The sequence below is a fragment of the Antedon bifida genome, chromosome 9, assembly GCF_963402885.1.
Source record: "Antedon bifida chromosome 9, ecAntBifi1.1, whole genome shotgun sequence".
Classification (NCBI taxonomy): domain Eukaryota; kingdom Metazoa; phylum Echinodermata; class Crinoidea; order Comatulida; family Antedonidae; genus Antedon; species Antedon bifida.
In genome coordinates, this window is record NC_136234.1 from 1,148,543 (window position 1) to 1,168,979 (window position 20,437).

Consider the following 20,437-nt stretch of genomic DNA (forward strand, 5'->3'; position numbering starts at 1 on the left):
ACTACCCTGGGCCACTAGCTTCATCCAGGCCTATACTGTACTACCATCATTTTGTTATCAACAATGCCCCTATTGTTTGTGTGTGTATTGTGCTTTTACCCATCCTGCAATTTACTTCCCTGGAAGCATTATCTGTCAGGAAGCTTATGCTATATTTTAACAATGGTGTTTATTCATAATCTGGGATGTACTGTTTTTAAAAACAAAAGAATAAAAGAACCACCTAATTTGACCTGATCTTTTTAAGATGCCTTGATTGGTCTATCAATAAAATTGATGGGTGTTTATTTCAACATTAAAACTATATATTCCAGTAGTTTGATGTTAAACAAATTAGTATTTGAAAATTGTCAACTAAAATATCATGGATGAGGATGGTGTATCTGTGGAAAGTTTACAGGAAGAAAATGTAACTTTATGATATTTATTATGTCATCTTATTATACCATGGAGTAAATTCTTTACTCCATGATTATACAGTAATCGACACGATCAAAAACCAGAAACTCTGCCCAATTGTTTTACACAGTAGCTTAAAAAACACTTTCAGAATGCTGCCAGGATTTCTCGAAAAATAAGTATATTGGGAAAGTTGATTGTACATTACTGCATCAAACTTTATGTGACAAAAGAATGTGATGTGCCCATATATGGACATGATGATGTCATATCACTACCATATTTGGGCATATCACTACCATATTTAGATACATCACACTTTTTTTACCATTTTGTGAAACATTGGTTTTAAATTAATTATGTCTTTTGATTTGTTCTTGTAGGTACAATCATCAGTTGCCGTGGGAACTCCAGACTATATTTCACCAGAAATTCTCAGGGTAAAGATTTCATTTTTTTTCTCATAAATTTGGAGATTTCTTACATTTAGTTATTGTTTCCACCAGTATTATAAATTATTCTTTCAAGGAACCGATACTTAGTAATCAGCATTGTAACAGTACATAAGTGGTGCTTACTGTATTTATATAGTTGGTCTTAGTGGAAAATTGATATGTTAAATTTAAATATTTAATAGTAAATTTAGAAACTGAAACTTGATTTACATCTTCATAAAAGTGTTATTATACAGTTGGTGTATAATTAATTAATCTTAGTGAAACAATAAAAACAATATTAATTTTGGAAAAACAACTTGGTAATAAATTGTAGAAATTTCAAATTTTTTAATAGACTTTTTGAATGGTTGAGTACAAATAAATGTGAGCCGTTTAATGTGACATTAATATTGTGTACTATATACAATTAAGCTAAGTCTATTTTCGTGCCTAGCTTACCTGGATAAACCAACATTGGCCTATTCTCTCCGAGAAGAGAGCTACAACTCGAATATATAAAAAAATTATGAAACGCCCTTGTCAGATAATGGTAACAACACCACTTTTGGTTTGTGTAGCTGGGCTGCGAGACACAGATTATTCCCAAACATTTACATTTGTATCTTATCTATAACTAATTAGTATTGATTATTCTTAATCTTAGACATATATTAAAAAAGATTTTATAATTTTTTATATCTGTCAATAGTAAGACTTTATTTATTTATTGTCACATTTTTCAGAAAGAATTATTGGCTAGTGAAATCGCCTGTGGTACAGTACGTTACATATGTGTAATGTTAGTCACTGTAACGTTGGTGTTTTACTTGCAGTTTCTGAATTCTAACTCAATGATTTTTAACAATACATTTATAATCATATCCATTTTAATTAAAGGTTTATATACATGAATGTTTGTTATAAAATATTGTAATTTTGCACATTTTATGTAGTGCTGTTTACAATCTAAAATCTAACTTCAAGTGATTTTATGATTAATGGTCTGAATGTTTTTGGTTTTTTTATATATACAAGATTGGCTTGTTAATAATATATTTAACCAAACTTGCATTTCTGTGCATTGTTTTTGAAACCAAACAAAAGAACAGCATACTTTTCAATTGAAAGCCAAGCTACAAACTCAGTCTCTCTTCCCAAAAACATGCCTTCAAAAAGAAAAATCTGTAATTTTAAGCATAATAAATTGGTCGTAAATGCTAAAAATTATAATAATTATGGGATTATTTTTAACTTCATGAATTCTTCATGATAGTTAATAATAAAAAAAATGTTTCTCTTTTTTTGTAGGCAATGGAAGATGGTAGGGGTCGATATGGTGCCGAATGTGATTGGTGGTCATTAGGAGTTTGCATGTATGAAATGCTGTTTGGGGAAACGCCATTTTATGCCGAGTCATTGGTAGAAACGTACGGAAAAATCATGAACCATAAGGTATATATCGCGGTATCTTTATTTTCAATTGAAGAAAAAAAAATATCAAAACAATTCAAAGGCAAATAAAAATTCATAGCAACCAAAAAAGCTGAATTTAAGGATTTTTTAACAAAAGGCCTTTACATCAATTACAACCATTTTTTGAAAAAAAAAAACAACTAAACACATCACATTTGTTTATTAATTATTATTTGATTATATCCAAAATATGAAATGAACCCCACTTAATATAAGTCAGCTATCTTGTAGATCCATTAACCGCCCATAGTACATTGTTTTCTTGGCTAGACAGTCAAATCAATAATCAATTACAGATCACTGCTATTCCTGTTCCTCACCTCATTATGGCACTCCTTATTAAATTAATCTACTCAGTGTGTTAAGTACACGGCTGCGTAAATTCATTAAGTGTACTTATTGTTTTGTCATAAGAGACTATTCCTTAATAGCGCCACTGGAATAGTTAGTCATAGATTTTACTTTCCATTTTACTAGTCTAAAGAAAATTGACCAAAACAAATTATGATTTACATAGTTGTATTAGCTATAGCTTAAAAAAAAAATTATTTTTACCTCTTTTCAGGCATGCCTATCTTATTCAATTTCATATAATTATATTTTTTAATTGATTTGCTTTATTAACTAGAATCACACATATACATACAATATAAATATATAAAACAATTATAAAATCAGTACAATAGAAGACTGGAGTTAAAAGAATATGCCAAATAGTAAAATACTTATTTCCATTGAGGTCCAGAACACGGAAAAACAAAATTACACAGATTCCATACACAAATTAGAAAATCAAAATCAAAATCCATGACTTAAAATTTTTGTATAAAATGGTTTTTAAAAATTTTAAAAATACAAATTCAAAGAAAGACAAAATACAGTTAAAAGCAGTGACTCCAAATTATTTGATTATCGTACCGATAAGATATGATTTTTGTATTTTGTATATTTATTCATATTAAAAATAAATAATCTTTGTGTTGCGAACTGATATTCATTAATTACTAGCCCATAGTGAGAGTAGATTTGTTAGCCAGTACAAGCATGCAATTATACCTAAATTATCATTAATTTCTAACCCAAAAGGAAGGAGGGAACATAAAAATTAAATTCATTTAAATTTTTTTAGAATCAATTTGACTTCCCGCCAGAAGAAGCCGAAGTATCGGAGAATGCGAAGGATCTTATACGTAGGCTAATATGTGACGGAGAGAGTCGACTGGGAAGAAACGGATTAGAAGATTTTAAAAACCACTCATTTTTTGAAAATATTGACTGGGAGAATATCAGAAACAGTATGTCTATAATTAATAATTAATTAGTGTATATAAAAAAGATTTATATAAATATTTCTATTTTATATTTTTGTGTTTGCTTTAAAGACCGAGCAGAAAACAGCGTAACTTGTCCAAGTAGAATCTGTATCTATCCTGAGTGGGTACAACTGCTCCGCATTTTGTGTAAATGGTCAAAAGAAATAATATAGATTCTATATTTTTGTTTTCCACTTACTGCTACCGCTTATCAGTGTAATTTGGCTATTATATATAACTTTGTGTATTTTATACCAGAATAAATTTATAAAAATACATTTGTATAAACATAATTTGATTTTTTTTTTTCAGTGACTCCTCCCTACATTCCCGATGTGAAAAGTCCAACAGACACATCAAACTTTGATGTTGATGAATCAGATCTGAAAAATTCAGAAGCCATGCCGCCAAACACACATGCAGCCTTCAGTGGTAACCATCTGCCCTTTGTTGGCTTTACATTCACACGTAATAGGTAAGCAAAGAAACATTAATTTAATGTAGAATTTATTAAATACAGAGATACTATTTATATATTTTTGTGGTTTCAATCCACCCGATTCTTGGTAGTGTATCCCCACATAGGACAACACTTCCCTAGCATCATAGGAAATTTCTGTAATATGGTATCACATGTGTTCATAAACCATAACCTAACCCATAACCTTACATGATACAGGCACCACATATGCTGTAGTGTGGAATTTTCTTATGATACTGGGGAAATATTGTCCTATGTGGAGATACAGCACTTTCATCATATATATACACTGGGCCCTCTGGGAGAACAGTCTTAGACTGAAGAGGCAACCCAGTATAAAGAATAAATAAATAGAAGCACTAAGAATCGATAAAAAAATCAATATTTACTGAAAGACCTGTTAGTGTTAAATTGTTAATGAATAAGAATGTCTTTCTGTAGCTTTTGAAAATTTAAGTTTCTAATGATGTCATTATTTCTTTTAATTAGTAATTTATCTGACCTGGGGTCATTAGCAAACGCAAAGGGCATTGAAATCAAAACAGATGGAGTGGTTGACAGTATTACGATTGAAGGATATGAGAGGCGGATTAAACGGTTAGAAGCGGAGAAATCTGAACTTAACCGACGATTAACAGGTAACTATTGACACGGTTATCCAATATTACAGTTGAGCTCATAGAGTCTACACTGAGTTGGAGTTTTTTCTGGTTCAGATATGTTTGCAGTATCTTCCTCGTTACCACATTTTGGGGAATTATGGGTAATCTTGCTAGCCAGATTAATTCAATTCGTTTATTCTGTCAAGCACTCTGGCTCGAAAATTGTCTTGCTTGTGACGTATATAAACATTAAAATATGGTAAAATAGGTAAAATACAAACAGAAAGACACAAGGGGTAAATTACAAAAATTACATAAAAAGGTTAAAACATGGCAGTAGTAAAAAATATCATAAAAATGTAGAAAACAGTATCATATTAAAATTGGATAAAAGTATGTTCACCTGATTTGCATTAAAAAGCCTCATAGCAGATGGGAGAAAAGTATGTTGTACGTAATCTATTAGTTTTCATTATTGGGAAGCGAATTCTACCATTTCTGTTAAAGACAACATATTTGTTGTGTGGATGGCTTTCCACAGTAATAATAACTTCCATTTTTTTGGTAACAACTTCTGTGGAAATTTCTTCTAATGTACAGTATGTTGTGGTGAGAGTGAGAGGTCATTTTCGCTTTGTTTCAAAATGACTTTTTTTACCCATTTTGATTTTCTAGAATCGTCGACCCTCCTGCAAGATGCTAATATAACTGGACAAGGATCTGTTACCACGGATACTGCTGAATCAAAACGACTCAAATCAGAAATATTGATTTTAAAGAAGCAAGCTGCAGGTAAACACAGTTTATTTAAATTGGGAGAACGAAAAAAAAACAGCCGTGCATGACTTATGATTTAATTTCAGTAACAATTGTGAAACTTTTTTTTAATGTTTGCTTATTGTGGGCGTCCCAAGTGTGTATAATCCCAACCAAAATTAATTATTTAGTTTCATTTTCAATAATTTTTTATGAAATTTTTGTTATAGATTCTACAGATGAAAAAAGTCATATGGAAAGGAATTTAAAAGAAGCTCTAAGTATTAGGAAAGATTTAGAAAGTGTGGAAGAGGAGAGGTTACTAAAAATTAAATTTATTGAAAAGTCTAATAGGTAAGTGTACAATAAATCATTATTTATCTTAAACACTGTCTACACTATCAAACTATGTGACAAAAAAATGTGATGTGCTCCTACATGGACATGATGATATCACTACCATATTTGGGTACATCACACTTTTGTTGTCAAACTAGTCTGATAGTGTAGACAGAGCTTTATTTATAGCTCAAAAAGGTTCCAAAATTCTTTTCTGAAAACTAAACATTTTGGCAAGCTGAAAGTTGTTCAGTTTTAGGAGAATTGATTGTGCTTGTATTTGTTTATTAGTTCTTGTTTTGTAATGATGTAGAACTTTTTAAAATCTTGAATACAGGTTACTGAAGTCTGAGAAGCAAGAGTTGACAAAAGAATTAGATGATGTTAACGAACGGTTGAGGATACAAAATAAGGAATTAAAGGACGCCCAGTCACAACGGAAATTAGCAATGCAAGAATTCTCAGAAATCAATGACAGGCGAGTTTTGCAATGTTTTATAAAAATTAGTACCTAGTACCATTTTTATTTTTAAATAGAAGTTCCAAGCTTGATATTTTTTAGTATGTTTATACTATCTGTATACGATTCATTACGTTAAACAATTCATAAATACGTGTGTGCAACATTGCGACTTGTTTTCAACAAATCTTCTAGTCATTGTCCAACATACGTACGTATTAATGGTTTATCGTAAAGAATTGAATACAGATAGTTAACAGATGAAAACATTTTTCCAAGATATGTTTATACTAATAAACGTTTATTTCACTTTAGGTTGTCAGATCTTCGTTCGCAAAAACAAAAAATTTCGCGTTTATTGCGTGACAAGGAAGAAGAACTGGATGCCAGCAGTCAAAAAACGGAGAAATTACGCCTTGATTGTCGTAAAGCAGACAAGAAGAGGCGTGAGGTACGTATTATTTTATTTATTTTAATTTTCTGTTTTCATTAAACATCTGCATATATGTATTGCTTTAATTTTCCAAAAATGTAAACGAAAATTAGATTTTAAAGATATATTGTCCCCCTAAAAAATATTTTTTTAAATTTTTTTGTTGAATATGTTATTTTAATGTCACATAATAGTTATTCACTCTCACAAAAAATTGGGTCTGAAAAAAATTTATTTACCTGAGAAAAATGTAATTTAAAGCAAAAAATGGTCAAATTGTCTGGAAGACAATGAGTTTTTGGGTAATTTAACTGTTTATTTTGTCTTTTTATAGGTGAAATAATTTTTTCCCCCCGTTTTTTTTCTTATGGAAGTGAACAACTTCATTAAAACTGCAAAATGGCCTATTCAAAGTCCGATTTTAAAAATCTTTATTTTTCATGATTTTGGGGGACAATACATCTTTAAAGACTAAAAATTTAATTATTTATTAAGACTAAAATGTTTTTATAACTTTTTATAGCTTGAAGCTCAAGTTGAAGAAATGCAGACAGAATTAACAAAAGAAAAGAAACTTAAAAACCAGAGCAATATTTACGCTAGTCAATTGGAGGATGAAATTCGCCAATACAAGGTACTAATTAGTCAGTTTCTTTTCTGTGTGAAATAATATTTTACAATAGAGTGGATTGGAATAGAAAGATGTAAAATGCTCGTAAATTGTGGTTCCCACTAGCGACGCAAAGTGATGTATTGCATAATCACGCGTGGGAAACCGATGAAGCAATAGTGCTGCAAACATTGCAGGTTTGATTTCACGCAGACGGGGCAAAGACAATTTATTCAAAGGGGATTTTCTTGCATTGTGTCGCTAGTGGGAACCAAACTTTAACAAACCCTTAAATCCAGTAGTGTTTGACAACAAAAATAAACGACAACATTTTAATGAACTCCTCGAGCCTCAGAGAGACAGAATCTCTTGTAGAATTAAGATGGTCTGCTTAAAATGGAGCTGCTCTTGTAGCTGCTGTGAGACATGGGAACCCAGCCCTTATTTTCAGATTTACTGTACACTAAAGCCTCGATCGCACTGGAATTAATTTGGTCAAATTAACCGAGTTGCCGGCTAAAGTGACGAAACAAATTTCAATCCGAACACTGGCTACAATTCCCACACAATTAAATTAACCAGTCCAATAGTTACTTTTACCGACCACTGTCAAACTTGCCATAGTCTCTGTAAAACTAACCACGCAGCTAAAAAGCCTAATCCGAATGTGGAACTCATGTTAACACATGCGAGTCAATCGTTTTTAACATCATTTTTATATTTGGTAAAATTACGGTAAAACTAACTGCGTGAAAATATCTAAGTGCGAACGATGTTCAAATCTTCCGATTACATCGGGTTAAGCTGCCTTAGTTAAATGATATTTTACCTTAGTTTTTATACTATTTTTCACGTCCTGTGCGAACAAGGCTTTATTTAAGTTATGTGATTGTTGTTACATATTGTATATTCATATCTTATATAGCAAAGTGGTAGCATCAGAGGAGTAGATGCTGTACAACATCAACAGGAAACTGAGGATTTAAAGGCTGAACTTGAAAGAATGAAAGTATCACATGAAGATTTTATGTCAGAAGAAAGGACAAGGCATGCAAAAGAGGAGAAGGTATGTCACCATCTAAAACTCTGTCTACACTATCAAACTGTCCTATTGGTATATAAGTACTCTTGCCGTTGTTTTCTGTTCTGATGATGAGAATAGTTTCTCGAAAAATGTCGCATTTTAAGGCAGTTTGCCTATTCATTAAATGTCTCACTATAGTTATTTTAAATCAAACTTTATGTTGTAAAAATGTGATGTTCCCATATATAGACATGATGATGTCATATCACTACCATATTTGAGCATGCCACTACCATATTAGGGCACGTCACACTTTTTTTGTCAAATTAGTTTGATAGTGTAGACAGAGCTTTACAAGCTTGTTAAATTGCACATTCATTTGTGTAGGATGAATTAGTAAATAAAATAGTCCACAATTCGTTGGAAGCTATATAAAACGGTGGTTCTTTTTGACTCTGTAGTTAAAGATGTTTATTAAAATGTTTTTGTTTTCTGTGTAGAATCTTAAAGATCAGATATTGGACAACGAACAACAAATTCAGACATTAGAAAAAGATGTAGCAACTATGAAAGAACGAAGCCATCGATTGGCGCAGGACAATACAGATGTACACGACCACTTAATATTGGACTTAAAACGAAAACATGAACGAGAAAAGTCAATGCTCCAAGAGGAGAATCAGAAACTATCACAAGAAGTTGAACGGGTAATTATTACAATTTTAATTTTAGGGCAACTATTTAAAAGATATATTGTCCCCCTAAGAAAAATTGTTTTTTTCAAATTTTTTGTTGAATATGCCATGTTAATATCACATAGTAGTTATTCACTTTGACCAGAAATTGAATCTGAAAAAAAAATGATTTACCCGGAAAAAATGTAATTTAAAGCAAACAATATTTTACTTTTTTAGGTAACGAATCAACAGGAGAAGTTGTTAAGAGAACACAAGAACTTGGAAGAGGAAGTAAGAGACATGTCAGACAAGAAAGATTCAATAGCACATTGGGAAGCACAGATTGCTGACATCATTCAATGGTAAGAAAAACTGTTCTTGTTTTAGTCCCATGGGCTCTTTTATGACCCCTTATGACTGTTCTTATCTTATGTTCATGCCTAGCAAAGAATGAAGGATTGGAACAAATTGTCCATCAAACACAATAGACTTTAAAAAAAAAATTTCATACTCATCCAACAGCGAGCACAATGCGCTTATAAACTAAGTCTCATTTGAGGCTTAGGAAGTCGAGTTGAAAGGGTCGTGAGTTACAAACCTGGCACAAGGTCAGGATTAGGATTGGAAGGCAAGCATGTTAACCACCAAGCTACAGCTCCACTTTTATAGATTTGTCCACAAACTTTTTTGTATCACTCACGGTTGATTTATTATTTTAATATTTAGGGTGAGTGATGAGAAAGACGCAAGAGGATACCTACAGTCACTGGCAACAAAGATGACAGATGAACTACAGGGTTTAAAAGACTCTGGCCCAATGAGAGTAAGTCATTTAGATATTACTACTGGATTCTATTCAGCCGAGATCTGAAACTGAAAAAAATGCTGCTCCATTTATATATAAAAGAAATCCCTAAATTGTACATCATGTATATACTTACACTGATACAGTGACACAGATGGAGGGCTAGTATTGCCCAAAAGCTCTGCACATTTTTCTGGCTGTCCATTGAGATCCAACCACTGATACCCACAGCATTGTTATTTCTTACATCAAGAACGCAATTTAGCAACAAACCACAAAGCCATTGCTATGAGTCAAGCCACACAAGCATTCCCCCTACAGCAGCGACTGTTTTTATTAATAGAAACGTTGATTTTTTATTTATAACACTTTATTTTAACATCGCATAGCCTGCATACTTTTCTTCTTTTCTAGTTAGGCCTAGACTATGTAGACTAGGCCTAGCTAGATGTGAGGCCTTCATGCAGTAGGCAAACACGGCAGCTTTTTAGCTACGATCTACGTATTTGAGGTCAATTTAAGGTCAACCTAGATTAACATACATCTTTCGGTCCAGTACTGTACGTAAAATGAGTAGTAGTTGAACATGTATATATTATATAGTATATATTCTTTTTAAAAGGAAAAGGCTTGGCAAACGAGGAGGTCTCAGAAGATGGAAAAGATGGAACTACTCAACCTGCAGTCCAATTTGAGAAGCGAAATAACAGCTAAGAATGGTGTTGTAGAAGAACTGAAGAAAGTTAAATATGCCCATTCGGCTCTCGAACAGTAAGTACAAATCTGCCTTGAACGACATGACTTCAATACCTAATTTAAACATGTCTTACAAACTGTTACGATCTATGTAAAATCTTGGAACAAGTTGACAGGCCGAGTTTGACTTGACAGTTTCACATAATTTAAATTGTACTTAACATATAGAACTAATTTGTTTACAACTAATACAGTTTATTTTTAAAATGAATCGTTTATTTTCAGTAAATCAATAAAAACTGAGCAAGAGAATGTAGAGCTTAAGTTACAGCTAGAAGAGTTGAAGGCAAAAGTGGAAGAACTCGAGTCAAAACTCAGACTGTCTGAGCGTAAGTATATTTGTGTCTACTGTTATGTCGTATGTATTGTAGCCTACCTTTGCTATTCCAACAATGAGAATGTGTAATTGGGGTATGGTTTTGGAACTGCATTTAACATAGGATGCAGTGGCTGATCCAGAATTTTAAAAGTGTGGGAGAAGGGCCTAAAAATTGTAAATGAAGTTCTGAACTTAACCTAAATTGTGGGCTAGGCTCGATTTTATTTTTTTGTAAATAAGTTGGGATCCCCTTATGTGAAAGATAGCCAAACTACATCCTAAATTGAACGAAACTTAACCCTCTAAATAATCTCTCTCTCACTCACTATTAAGTCAAAAGAAGTTGCTCTTATGATTCGAACCCCATACATCGACATGTAAAGTCCATAGTCTAATCCACTCGACTACACAGACGGCTCGGAAAGAAGCATTTGCAGTAGTGAATTATAGTTAGCTTAATTCTTACGTCACACCTTATGGATATGACTAATGAATATTCATGTTTATTTTGTGACGTTTCATGAGGGGTCCCTAACTTGTACGAAAAGAAATATCGCAACTTGGGCCCCACACCCATTTGGGATCTACTTATGGGATGAGCATCACAAGGACAGTACATGTTACTTGCAAGCGTAGACAATGCTATAGATTGTAGTATGAGAATTTTCATCGTGCTAGTAGACTTTAGATATGCATGCATTTTAATGTTTGCTTGATGTGTTTCTTTTCTCCTCTTCTTCAAACTTAGACTCTGAGGGCAATCAATTCTTTGATTTCTTGCGAGGCTCTTCGTTTTTCAGTGAAGCCAAAATAGACAATAAGGTAAATTGAAGCTTACTACATTAATAAAAGCTAATTTGTCTATGATGATGGTAATGACCAAATTTTATTTATGGAAATAAAACAAAACAAAAAAAACCAAATTTGTTGCCTAAAAAATGGCAGAAATATTGAGTTGTCTGAAAAGTAGATAAATTTACTGCATGCAATTTTCTTATGTAGTTTGTGTTTTTAAGACACTATTATATATTGTGAGGAGATTGCACGCTATGGAATGTTGATATAGTATCCATCAAATATTTAGACAAACTCTTCCAATAGTTGTTGTATATATGTTATACAACTATCTATTTAGCATTAAATTAAGAATGAATTAAATATATGTATATATTCCAAATAGTGCTACTATGCCGCCATTATATTCATACGTATTAAGTATGTAGTGCATTGGTTAGGGTACCATATAATTTGAATGAATTGTTATGGTACTAAGCCAAAATAAACTCTATATTACTCTTTTTGCATGACTTTCCCAATTTGTATTAATAGATATTAGATGATGTAGATTTCGAACCAATCATGGAGACATCTGAAAATGTTGTGGAGGTGGATAGCGAAGCGAACGTTTCAGTGAGTTCTCACAAATTGTGTAGCCGCCAGTGTCCACTGGCCATTCATTTGGTGGACTTAATCGGCGATCAACATTGTGTGCTTACGTACCATTGAATTTTCTTTATGAATTTACTAGTGCATTTATTTTATGGTACAGACTCTCCACCACCTCTTGGTTTATGCCCGAGTACCAAAATATATTTGGGTGATATTATTTGATTGAAAATTATACCAGTATAGTAAAGTATATTATTATTAGAGGGTTAATACACCTGTCATTATGTCCAATCTGTATGTGGGAAAAGCCTAATACAACATAACCCTACATTAATAGTATTTTAATTTCATAATTTAAAAACAAAATAAGTTTTTTTCTTACATTCTGATACACCAATATCAATATATCCAATCAGTATGTGAGAAAAGCCTAAGCATAGCCCTACATTGATAGTATTTTAATTTCATAATTTAAAACAAATTAATAATTTTTTTTTCTAACATTCTGATACACTAACAACTAATCAATTTTTTTGTTTCAATATGCAGAAAACAAATATACCATCTCCTCAAGGAAAGCAAAATGCTGGGCGTCTGGAACCCAAAGCACATACGTTTGAAGTGAAATCATTTCATAGTCCTACTAAGTGTATGCATTGTACCTCGCTTATGTTGGGACAGGATAGGCAGGGATTAGCATGCAATGGTGGGTATTTATTCTTAGTTGTCCATTGGGCAAGTTACCTTTAGGTTTTTACTAGCCCATATGATTAAGTAAATTCTAAATCCTTAAAGCTCTGTCTACACTATCAAACTAGTTTGAAAAAAAAAGTATGATGTGCCCAAATATGGTAGTAATATGATCAAATATGATATGACATGTCCATATATGGACACATCACATTTTTTTGTCACATAAAGTTGGATAGTGTAGACAAGGCTTTAATCACTCGATTTAATGATCTTGGAGTCAGTGTATGTACGGCTTCTACTGGTCAAGACCTGTGAAAGACAAGTTAAGAATGCTGCAGACAGACAGACATACTAACCACATTTGTTTAAAACCAATGTTTTATCTATGTTACTGCAAGGATGACCTCTTCGTTTCTGAACTAATGACGAAATTCATTTTGTCCTCTAAGAAGTTCTGAGCAGTAAAATTATATTTTTGAAAGCACTGAAAAGAAAACTTTAAAAAAGAAAGGAATAATGTACAATTATCTACAAATGTCATTGTTAACAATTTTTACATTCTTTACCTTTTTTGTAAACAATATTTATCTTTGAAATGTGTAGTAAGTTTTCTTTATTTTTTTTTAGTTTGTAAGTTTGTTTGCCATTCATCATGTGCCGAGAAGACACGTGGTGTTTGCCCAATGCCACCAGACCAAAGCAAGCGGCCGCTCGGTATTGATCCGAACCGTGGTATCGGTACAGCTTACGAAGGGTACGTTAGTATACCAAAACCTGGTGGTGTTCGCAAAGGTTGGATGAGACAACATGCTGTTGTGTGTGACTTCAAGCTGTTTTTATTTGACATGGCTGAGGGTCGTGGCGGTGCATCCACTAACAAGATCACGCACGTCATTGATATGAGGTATTTTATAACATTAGAATAATTGTTTAGTTAATTTGAGTACAGTTAACTTTCTATATACTTGAAACTCCATAATTTCTTATGGTTAAAAAGCTCTATTTAAAATGAATTCTGAAATCCAGAATGTTTAGGTCAGCCCAAAGGTGTTCCCTTTAGTCAGCCCACAATTGTTCTATTTTGAAGAGTTGACTACATTTTAAGTTTCAAAGTTTTTCTCATCATACTGCAGGGATGATTTTTTTGTTTCTGAGGTAGTGATGAAATTCATTTTGTCCTCTAAGAAGTTCTGAGCAGTAAAACACATCAAATTGTTTTTGTTTTTGGAATTTGCTTTTAGTACAATTAGGTTAATGTTGGGCCAAGCTTGTTTAGTTCTATGACTCAAAACTACTTCGTAGTATAATTTTCTATTATCACAATGTTATTATGTACAATGTATTTTTCTAGGGATGAGGATTTTTCTGTTAGTTCAGTTCTACCAGCTGATGTAATCCATGCCAATAGAAAAGATGTGCCATGTATCTTCAAAGTAAGTAACAACAATATTTATTTGCTTGTTAAATATGAACTTGAATAAATTATATGCGAGTCGAAATGGCTGAGGAGTTAAGGCAGGGACACTGTTTACATACCTAAAGAGCCAACAATATCAGCATGAGTTCGAGGCTGACTCACTCCTAGTTCTGGTGGTGGAACAAGTCTTCTCGAATAAGAACTAGAGCCCGTAGGTCCAGTGTACAGTGTCCATGTGCACTTTAAAGAACCCAGTTCATTATTTGAGACGAGTAGGGGGTTACCCCGGTAAACTGGTTCACAAATTACAGTGATTCACAGTGATTAACTTACTATTGGTAATCCTTGGCCACATGTGCCTAAAGACATAAAATAAAATAAAAGATATAACATGATATAAATGTATATATTTTACAGGTGTCTGCCTCGCAACTAAATCCACCCAGGCTGCAAGCCCAGCTTCTACTGCAGGCGGACACGGAGGCAGATAAACACAAATGGGTACATGCCTTAAATGAATTAGTTCGCATTTTACGCAAGAATAAACTGCCAGATACGTCCGTGTTTCATGCCAAGGAAATCTACGATAGTTCGTTACCACTTGTAAAGATAACGCAGTGTGCGGATATTGTAGGTGAGTAAAGCGCTATTGTGCGCTATGTATGAAAATGAAACATGAAGTAAAATTGTATGAAAGATATATTGGCCCCCCTGCAAAAAAATTATTGAATAATTGTTTTTGTTGGAATAGGTCATATTAATGTCAAAATATTAGTTATTCACTTTGGATTGGGAGAAAAAAATTTACCTGATAAAACAAGAAGGGAAAACATTTGTTTTATCTATGTTACTGCAAGGATGACCTCTTTGTTTCTGAACTAATGACGAAATTCATTTTGTCCTCTAAGAAGTTCTGAGCAGTAAAATTATATTTACGTAAAGCACTGAAAAAAAAACTTTTAAAAAGATTAGGAAAGGAATACCCAATACCGTGTACAATTATCTATAAATGTCATTGTTTACAATTTTTACATTCTTTATCTTAGGTCATTTTAATGTCAAGATATTAGTTATTCACTTTGGATTGGGGGAAAAAAATTTACCTGATAATACAAGGAGGGAAAATGGGTTTCTCTTTATTTTTTCTTTTTATAGCAAAATAATTTTTCTTTTTAAATCAAATTATTCTTGCAGATGGAAATAAATTTGTAATGGGGACAGATGATGGGTTATACACAGTAGAAATCTCAACTGGTTACATAGTGAGGGCAGACAGTAAAAGGGTTTATCAAGTCAAAGTCTTGAAGGAGGACCAGTTAGTCATTGTGATATCAGGTACATTAAAACCAATTTAAAAGTGCCTGGAATTTGGGGATTTTAGGGGCAGGTCCTGTAAGTTGGCCTCAGATTTTTCGTTAATTTGAGGAACAGCAATGACAAATTGGAAGGAATCAAATGATCCCAATGATCAATTTATAGTATTGTATTTTTGCTTGTAAATATTTTTTAGCTTTTGTAGTCTAATTATAGTTATTCATGTCTTTTTATTTTCAATATGTTTTGTTTATTGGACCGCACCGCATATCGTGATTGCTGCTGATTCAAAGGTGCATGGTCAACAAATAAATAAAAATTATAAAAAAAAATTAATAACAATGAACTTCCTAACACAATACAGGACAGAAAAGTAGCAAAAATAGATCTGGTAGGTGGAAAAGTAAAATACAGAAAAAATGTATGATAAATGAACTTTGATGTTATGTCCAAAATTTTAATTTTAATTTTAATCATTTTTGTACCATAATTATGCCTACACTATCGAACTAGTTTGACAAAAAAGTGTGATGTGGCCAAATATGGTAGTGATATGGCATCATTATGTCCATATATGGACACATCACATTTTTTTTGTCTCATAAAGTTTGTTTTACCATAATTTTTAATATGTTTATTTTATTAATTACAGGAAAAGGAAGACATCTTCGTCTGTTTCCAATAGCAGCCCTTGACCAGGACGTGAATAGTATAAAAGTAGAAGAACCGAGAGGCTGTAGTATGTTCACTACTGGCCGGATACGTCAAGGATCCACGAATTGCTTGTGTATCGCGACACGTCGTCATGTTTTAGTCTATGAATTGAATCGTACGCGAGTACGACATAGAAAGATTAAGGACATTGCATTACAGCAGCCAGTTCAATGTATGGAAGTGTTCGGTGGCAGGCTTTGTGTTGGCCACACGTCCGGGTTTGGTCTGTATACAATACAGAATGAAGGAACGCATATGCAATGTAAGTTTCATTTCATTCATTCATTCATTTCGTTTTTTTTTTCACTTTACTAATAACTTATATAAAGTGGAGGAGCCTAAATGAAAGCATAGCCTGTAGTGAATAGGCTCCTCAAAACAAAAAATATAAATAATATAACAAAATTACGAACTAAAAAAAAACAACAGACTTCATATAATAATGAAGATTTTTTTCTTAACTAGTATGTATAATTTTATTTAAGTTTAAAACTTGAAAAATAGGAAGAATAGATTATATAAATTATTTAAGATGAATCCAAATACGTAAATAATCAAGAAATTACAAAGAAATTATCAATTTATTTTTTTCACCAATCTATTTTAATTTTTTGAAATTATGTAATGTGTGTTACTGCTGGCTGGGACATCCAATCAAAAGTGATTGAGTTGGAGTCCCCCTGGTCTAGCATGTTCTTTGTTTGAATTGTTCATGTAAAATCCGGAATAAATTGAATTGAATTGAACTACTAAGGATAAATATTTCTTTCCTTGAACTAGTATAAAAATAACAAAGTTTAAAAAAAACATATTATGAAACAGTACAATCAAATAAATTAGTATCTTATAATAGTAATTAGTTTTGTTTTAATTTCAGCATTGGTGAACCCAGATGACCCTTCGTTGACCTTCATTACATCATCACCTATGGACTCATTAGCAGTTGTTGAACTCAACTCAAAAGAGTATTTGCTTTGTTTTATGAGTATGTTTTAACATTTCATTATAGTTTTGATATCTCAACGTTAATATAGCATTATACAGTAAAATAAATTAATATCCAATTCAAATTCAGTATCTATTTTGTGTTTAATTAAAATTATTTCAGATGAGAAAACCTTTCTTGTATTGTGGCTAACATTTCATTATTGTTTGTTAATATCTGTAAAACTCTGTTTACACTATTAAACTTTATGCGACAAAATAAAATGTGATGTGTCCATATATGGACATGATGATGTCATATTACTACCATATTTGGGCACATCACACTTTTTGTCAAACTAGTTTGATAATTTAGACTGAGGTTAAGATAGCTTTATACAGTAAATTCAAAATCTTGTATTGTGGCTAAACTTTTAGCGGTTTTCAGTTCATTTTTATGATAACATTACCTAATGTATCTGTTTTTTTGTAGCTGTTGGTGTATATGTTGATTACAATGGTAAGAGATCAAGACAGACAGAACTGATGTGGCCATCACCTCCAACTGCAGTCTGTAAGTTGATTCATTTCATTATGAAATGATTTCGTTATGCTGTACATATTGGTCTTATTGTGTTTTTGATTTTCTTTTTCAATTGTATGCAAAAGGGAAAAAAGCAGTGACCCTTCCCAATTTATATTTTAACAATTATATATTATGTATCTTCTTTGCCAAAATAAATGTGAATATGAATGAATAGGTTAAAACATTGTTGAAATTTATTATTTATGTGCACCACCCCAGGGATGAACAACCATGCGTTGATCTGGTGGTTAAATAAAGTTTAATTGCGCCCTCTACCTACTTCAATGCAGTTACATTTTTTTCCTTTTCTTATCATCTTAGTGTTGTGAGTCTGTATACATTATACCACTTATAAATATAATTTTTTTTATTATGATATTAGGTTATGCAAAACCATTTTTGATTGTGTATAGTGAGACGTCCGTAGATGTATTTGACATTGAAGAAATGCAATGGGTGCAGACGATACCAATCAAAGGGGTAAGAATTTATTTGTGGCCCTCATTAAATTAATACTATATGCTCTATACTGCAGCTGGTTTTGATATTTAAAATACATTTCTTCTAAAATTATTAGAAAATTTCACACTGGTTATAAAGTGGGCATAATTCTAACATTTTTCAATAAGAACATTTCACACTGGTTATATAATGGACATGTGTTATTATGGTATCTAGGTTAAACCATTTCTTCAATCATTGATGATAAACTGGTATTTATTTAAAGTTTGATTAATTAATTTAATTAAAATGTGCTCTTTTTGTTTTAGACACGAGCGCTTAGTCATGATGGAAGGTTAAATCTGAGTTTTGTAACAGACTTGCACCAACCACGTCTTGTATACCTCAAAAACAAGAACTCTGGTGAGAATACTACTATTTATAATTCTTTGATTAATTCCCTAGAAGTATTTCAATAATGTTAATGAATTCAAATACATATCAAGCAAGAAACTAAATTTAAAAAAAAACACTTTTTTGATTAAATATTGATTGATTGATATCTATTTTTATGCCAAATTAAAAGAAAAACATTTTGCTAAAATATTTCGATGGTTTATTTATTCTTTATATTTCGCGGCCTCTTCAGTCAAAGTCGGTTCTCCCAGAGGGCCCAGTGTATAGTACTGTACTATGATGAGTTTGTGACAGTGGCTGTGTGTGAACTAGTACACAGGTGTAATACCCTACTCGTCTCAAAAGATGTACTAGTTTCTTTAAAGTGCACATGAACCAGAGGTGTACACTGGATCTACGGTTTATAGTCCTTGTCCGAGAAGACTCGTTCTAGGACCAGAACCATAGAGCGAGTGAGCCTTGAACCCTTGCCCATGTTATGGCTATGTAATTACTATGTATTCTGTCGTAACCGCTCGAGCACTCACTTGCTATTGATTGAGAAATGTTATATTCATATTTAATACTACCTGGATGAATGACAATATCTATGATAGAAACCTTACTAAATCTTTATTGTTACTGTGGGTGAAAGATGTATTAATATTAACTGTCTTTTTATATTTGTTTTATAGATGATAAAGGTCTTGAATTACCAGAGAAACCATCAAGAGATCGTAAAAAATTGTCATTCAAGAGCAAAGAGGAGATAAAAAGGTACGTATAAAGCATGGAGGTTACTAGAAAAAAGATAAAATGCAAGGTTTATTGCAGTAACATAAATCATACAGGTCAACGAACTGTATAGTTGGACTGAGCATCACTGACAGCTAATTTCCACAGATAATCGTTAACGATAAGCAGAAAACCGCGTAGCTTGTCCTACGTAAAATCTGTACTATTCTGAGCAGAAATCGACTGTTGTGTGTAAATGGTCATACGGAATAACATTGATTCATATTTTCTTTGATTGTAGTTTTATGTCAAGGTAGGTTGTTGCTAAAATAAACATTTATTACCAATAGTGAAGGACTGTGCATATTACATTTTATATCTTCCTTGATTAGAGTTTATGATCGAGGTAGGAAATTAAAAAAAAATTGATAGTTATTTTATATTGTGTTGTATTTCAGGACGATTAATAAGAAGTCAATGATATCCGCTCCATCAAACTTCAACCACTTGGCACACATGGGTCCAGGAGATGGAATACAGATCCTCAAGGATTTACCGGTTAGTTCCTGCTTTTTTTACTTTTCAAAACAAATAATTAACCAATCAAATTTTATATACTTGGAAATTGAATTGAAATATTATATTGGTTTATTAACCAACTTCAGAGTTGATAACCAACGCAGTTTTCAATAAAAAAGAACTGATATTCGGGGTTCTCTGTAAATCTAAATAAAATACAACAATATAACTTGAATTCTATGTATGTATGTATCAAGAATGACAATGGTCTATTTAACTCAGCTCCATCTCGTTAAATAGACCATTCCATCTTTCAACTCCTCTTTCTATCCATTGTACTCGCACACATTGATTATTTGTATAAGACCAGAATGTAGGATTCTTTTCATTATTAAAGCAATGTTAAAAATGAAATGAAATTAGAT

General features: G+C 32.2%; 1 protein-coding gene and 3 non-coding genes across 4 annotated transcripts in view; all 4 read left to right on the top strand.

Annotated features, from left to right (window-relative positions):
• LOC144851754 (serine/threonine-protein kinase MRCK alpha-like) overlaps nt 1-20,437 on the top strand; it is a 34,819-nt gene that overhangs the window by 10,921 nt on the left and 3,461 nt on the right. Inside the window, exons 6-35 of the mRNA XM_078709353.1 lie at nt 783-839; nt 2,145-2,288; nt 3,439-3,604; nt 3,935-4,097; nt 4,593-4,741; nt 5,381-5,497; nt 5,692-5,815; nt 6,138-6,278; nt 6,576-6,711; nt 7,217-7,327; nt 8,229-8,369; nt 8,828-9,034; nt 9,242-9,366; nt 9,731-9,827; nt 10,432-10,580; nt 10,791-10,894; nt 11,633-11,706; nt 12,214-12,294; nt 12,823-12,979; nt 13,594-13,870; nt 14,318-14,399; nt 14,801-15,017; nt 15,578-15,718; nt 16,350-16,673; nt 17,289-17,396; nt 17,829-17,909; nt 18,304-18,401; nt 18,692-18,785; nt 19,454-19,535; nt 19,952-20,051. Coding sequence (XP_078565479.1) covers nt 783-839; nt 2,145-2,288; nt 3,439-3,604; nt 3,935-4,097; nt 4,593-4,741; nt 5,381-5,497; nt 5,692-5,815; nt 6,138-6,278; nt 6,576-6,711; nt 7,217-7,327; nt 8,229-8,369; nt 8,828-9,034; nt 9,242-9,366; nt 9,731-9,827; nt 10,432-10,580; nt 10,791-10,894; nt 11,633-11,706; nt 12,214-12,294; nt 12,823-12,979; nt 13,594-13,870; nt 14,318-14,399; nt 14,801-15,017; nt 15,578-15,718; nt 16,350-16,673; nt 17,289-17,396; nt 17,829-17,909; nt 18,304-18,401; nt 18,692-18,785; nt 19,454-19,535; nt 19,952-20,051 — 4,047 coding nt within the window. The remainder of the gene's footprint in view (nt 1-782; nt 840-2,144; nt 2,289-3,438; nt 3,605-3,934; nt 4,098-4,592; nt 4,742-5,380; nt 5,498-5,691; nt 5,816-6,137; nt 6,279-6,575; nt 6,712-7,216; nt 7,328-8,228; nt 8,370-8,827; nt 9,035-9,241; nt 9,367-9,730; nt 9,828-10,431; nt 10,581-10,790; nt 10,895-11,632; nt 11,707-12,213; nt 12,295-12,822; nt 12,980-13,593; nt 13,871-14,317; nt 14,400-14,800; nt 15,018-15,577; nt 15,719-16,349; nt 16,674-17,288; nt 17,397-17,828; nt 17,910-18,303; nt 18,402-18,691; nt 18,786-19,453; nt 19,536-19,951; nt 20,052-20,437) is intronic.
• Nucleotides 13,360-13,428, top strand: LOC144853058 (small nucleolar RNA SNORD61). The gene has a single exon (XR_013614376.1). It is a non-coding gene; the product is annotated as a small nucleolar RNA SNORD61 (small nucleolar RNA).
• LOC144853056 (small nucleolar RNA SNORD61) lies at nt 14,096-14,164 on the top strand. Its single transcript, XR_013614374.1, has one exon. It is a non-coding gene; the product is annotated as a small nucleolar RNA SNORD61 (small nucleolar RNA).
• LOC144853057 (small nucleolar RNA SNORD61) lies at nt 15,236-15,304 on the top strand. Its single transcript, XR_013614375.1, has one exon. It is a non-coding gene; the product is annotated as a small nucleolar RNA SNORD61 (small nucleolar RNA).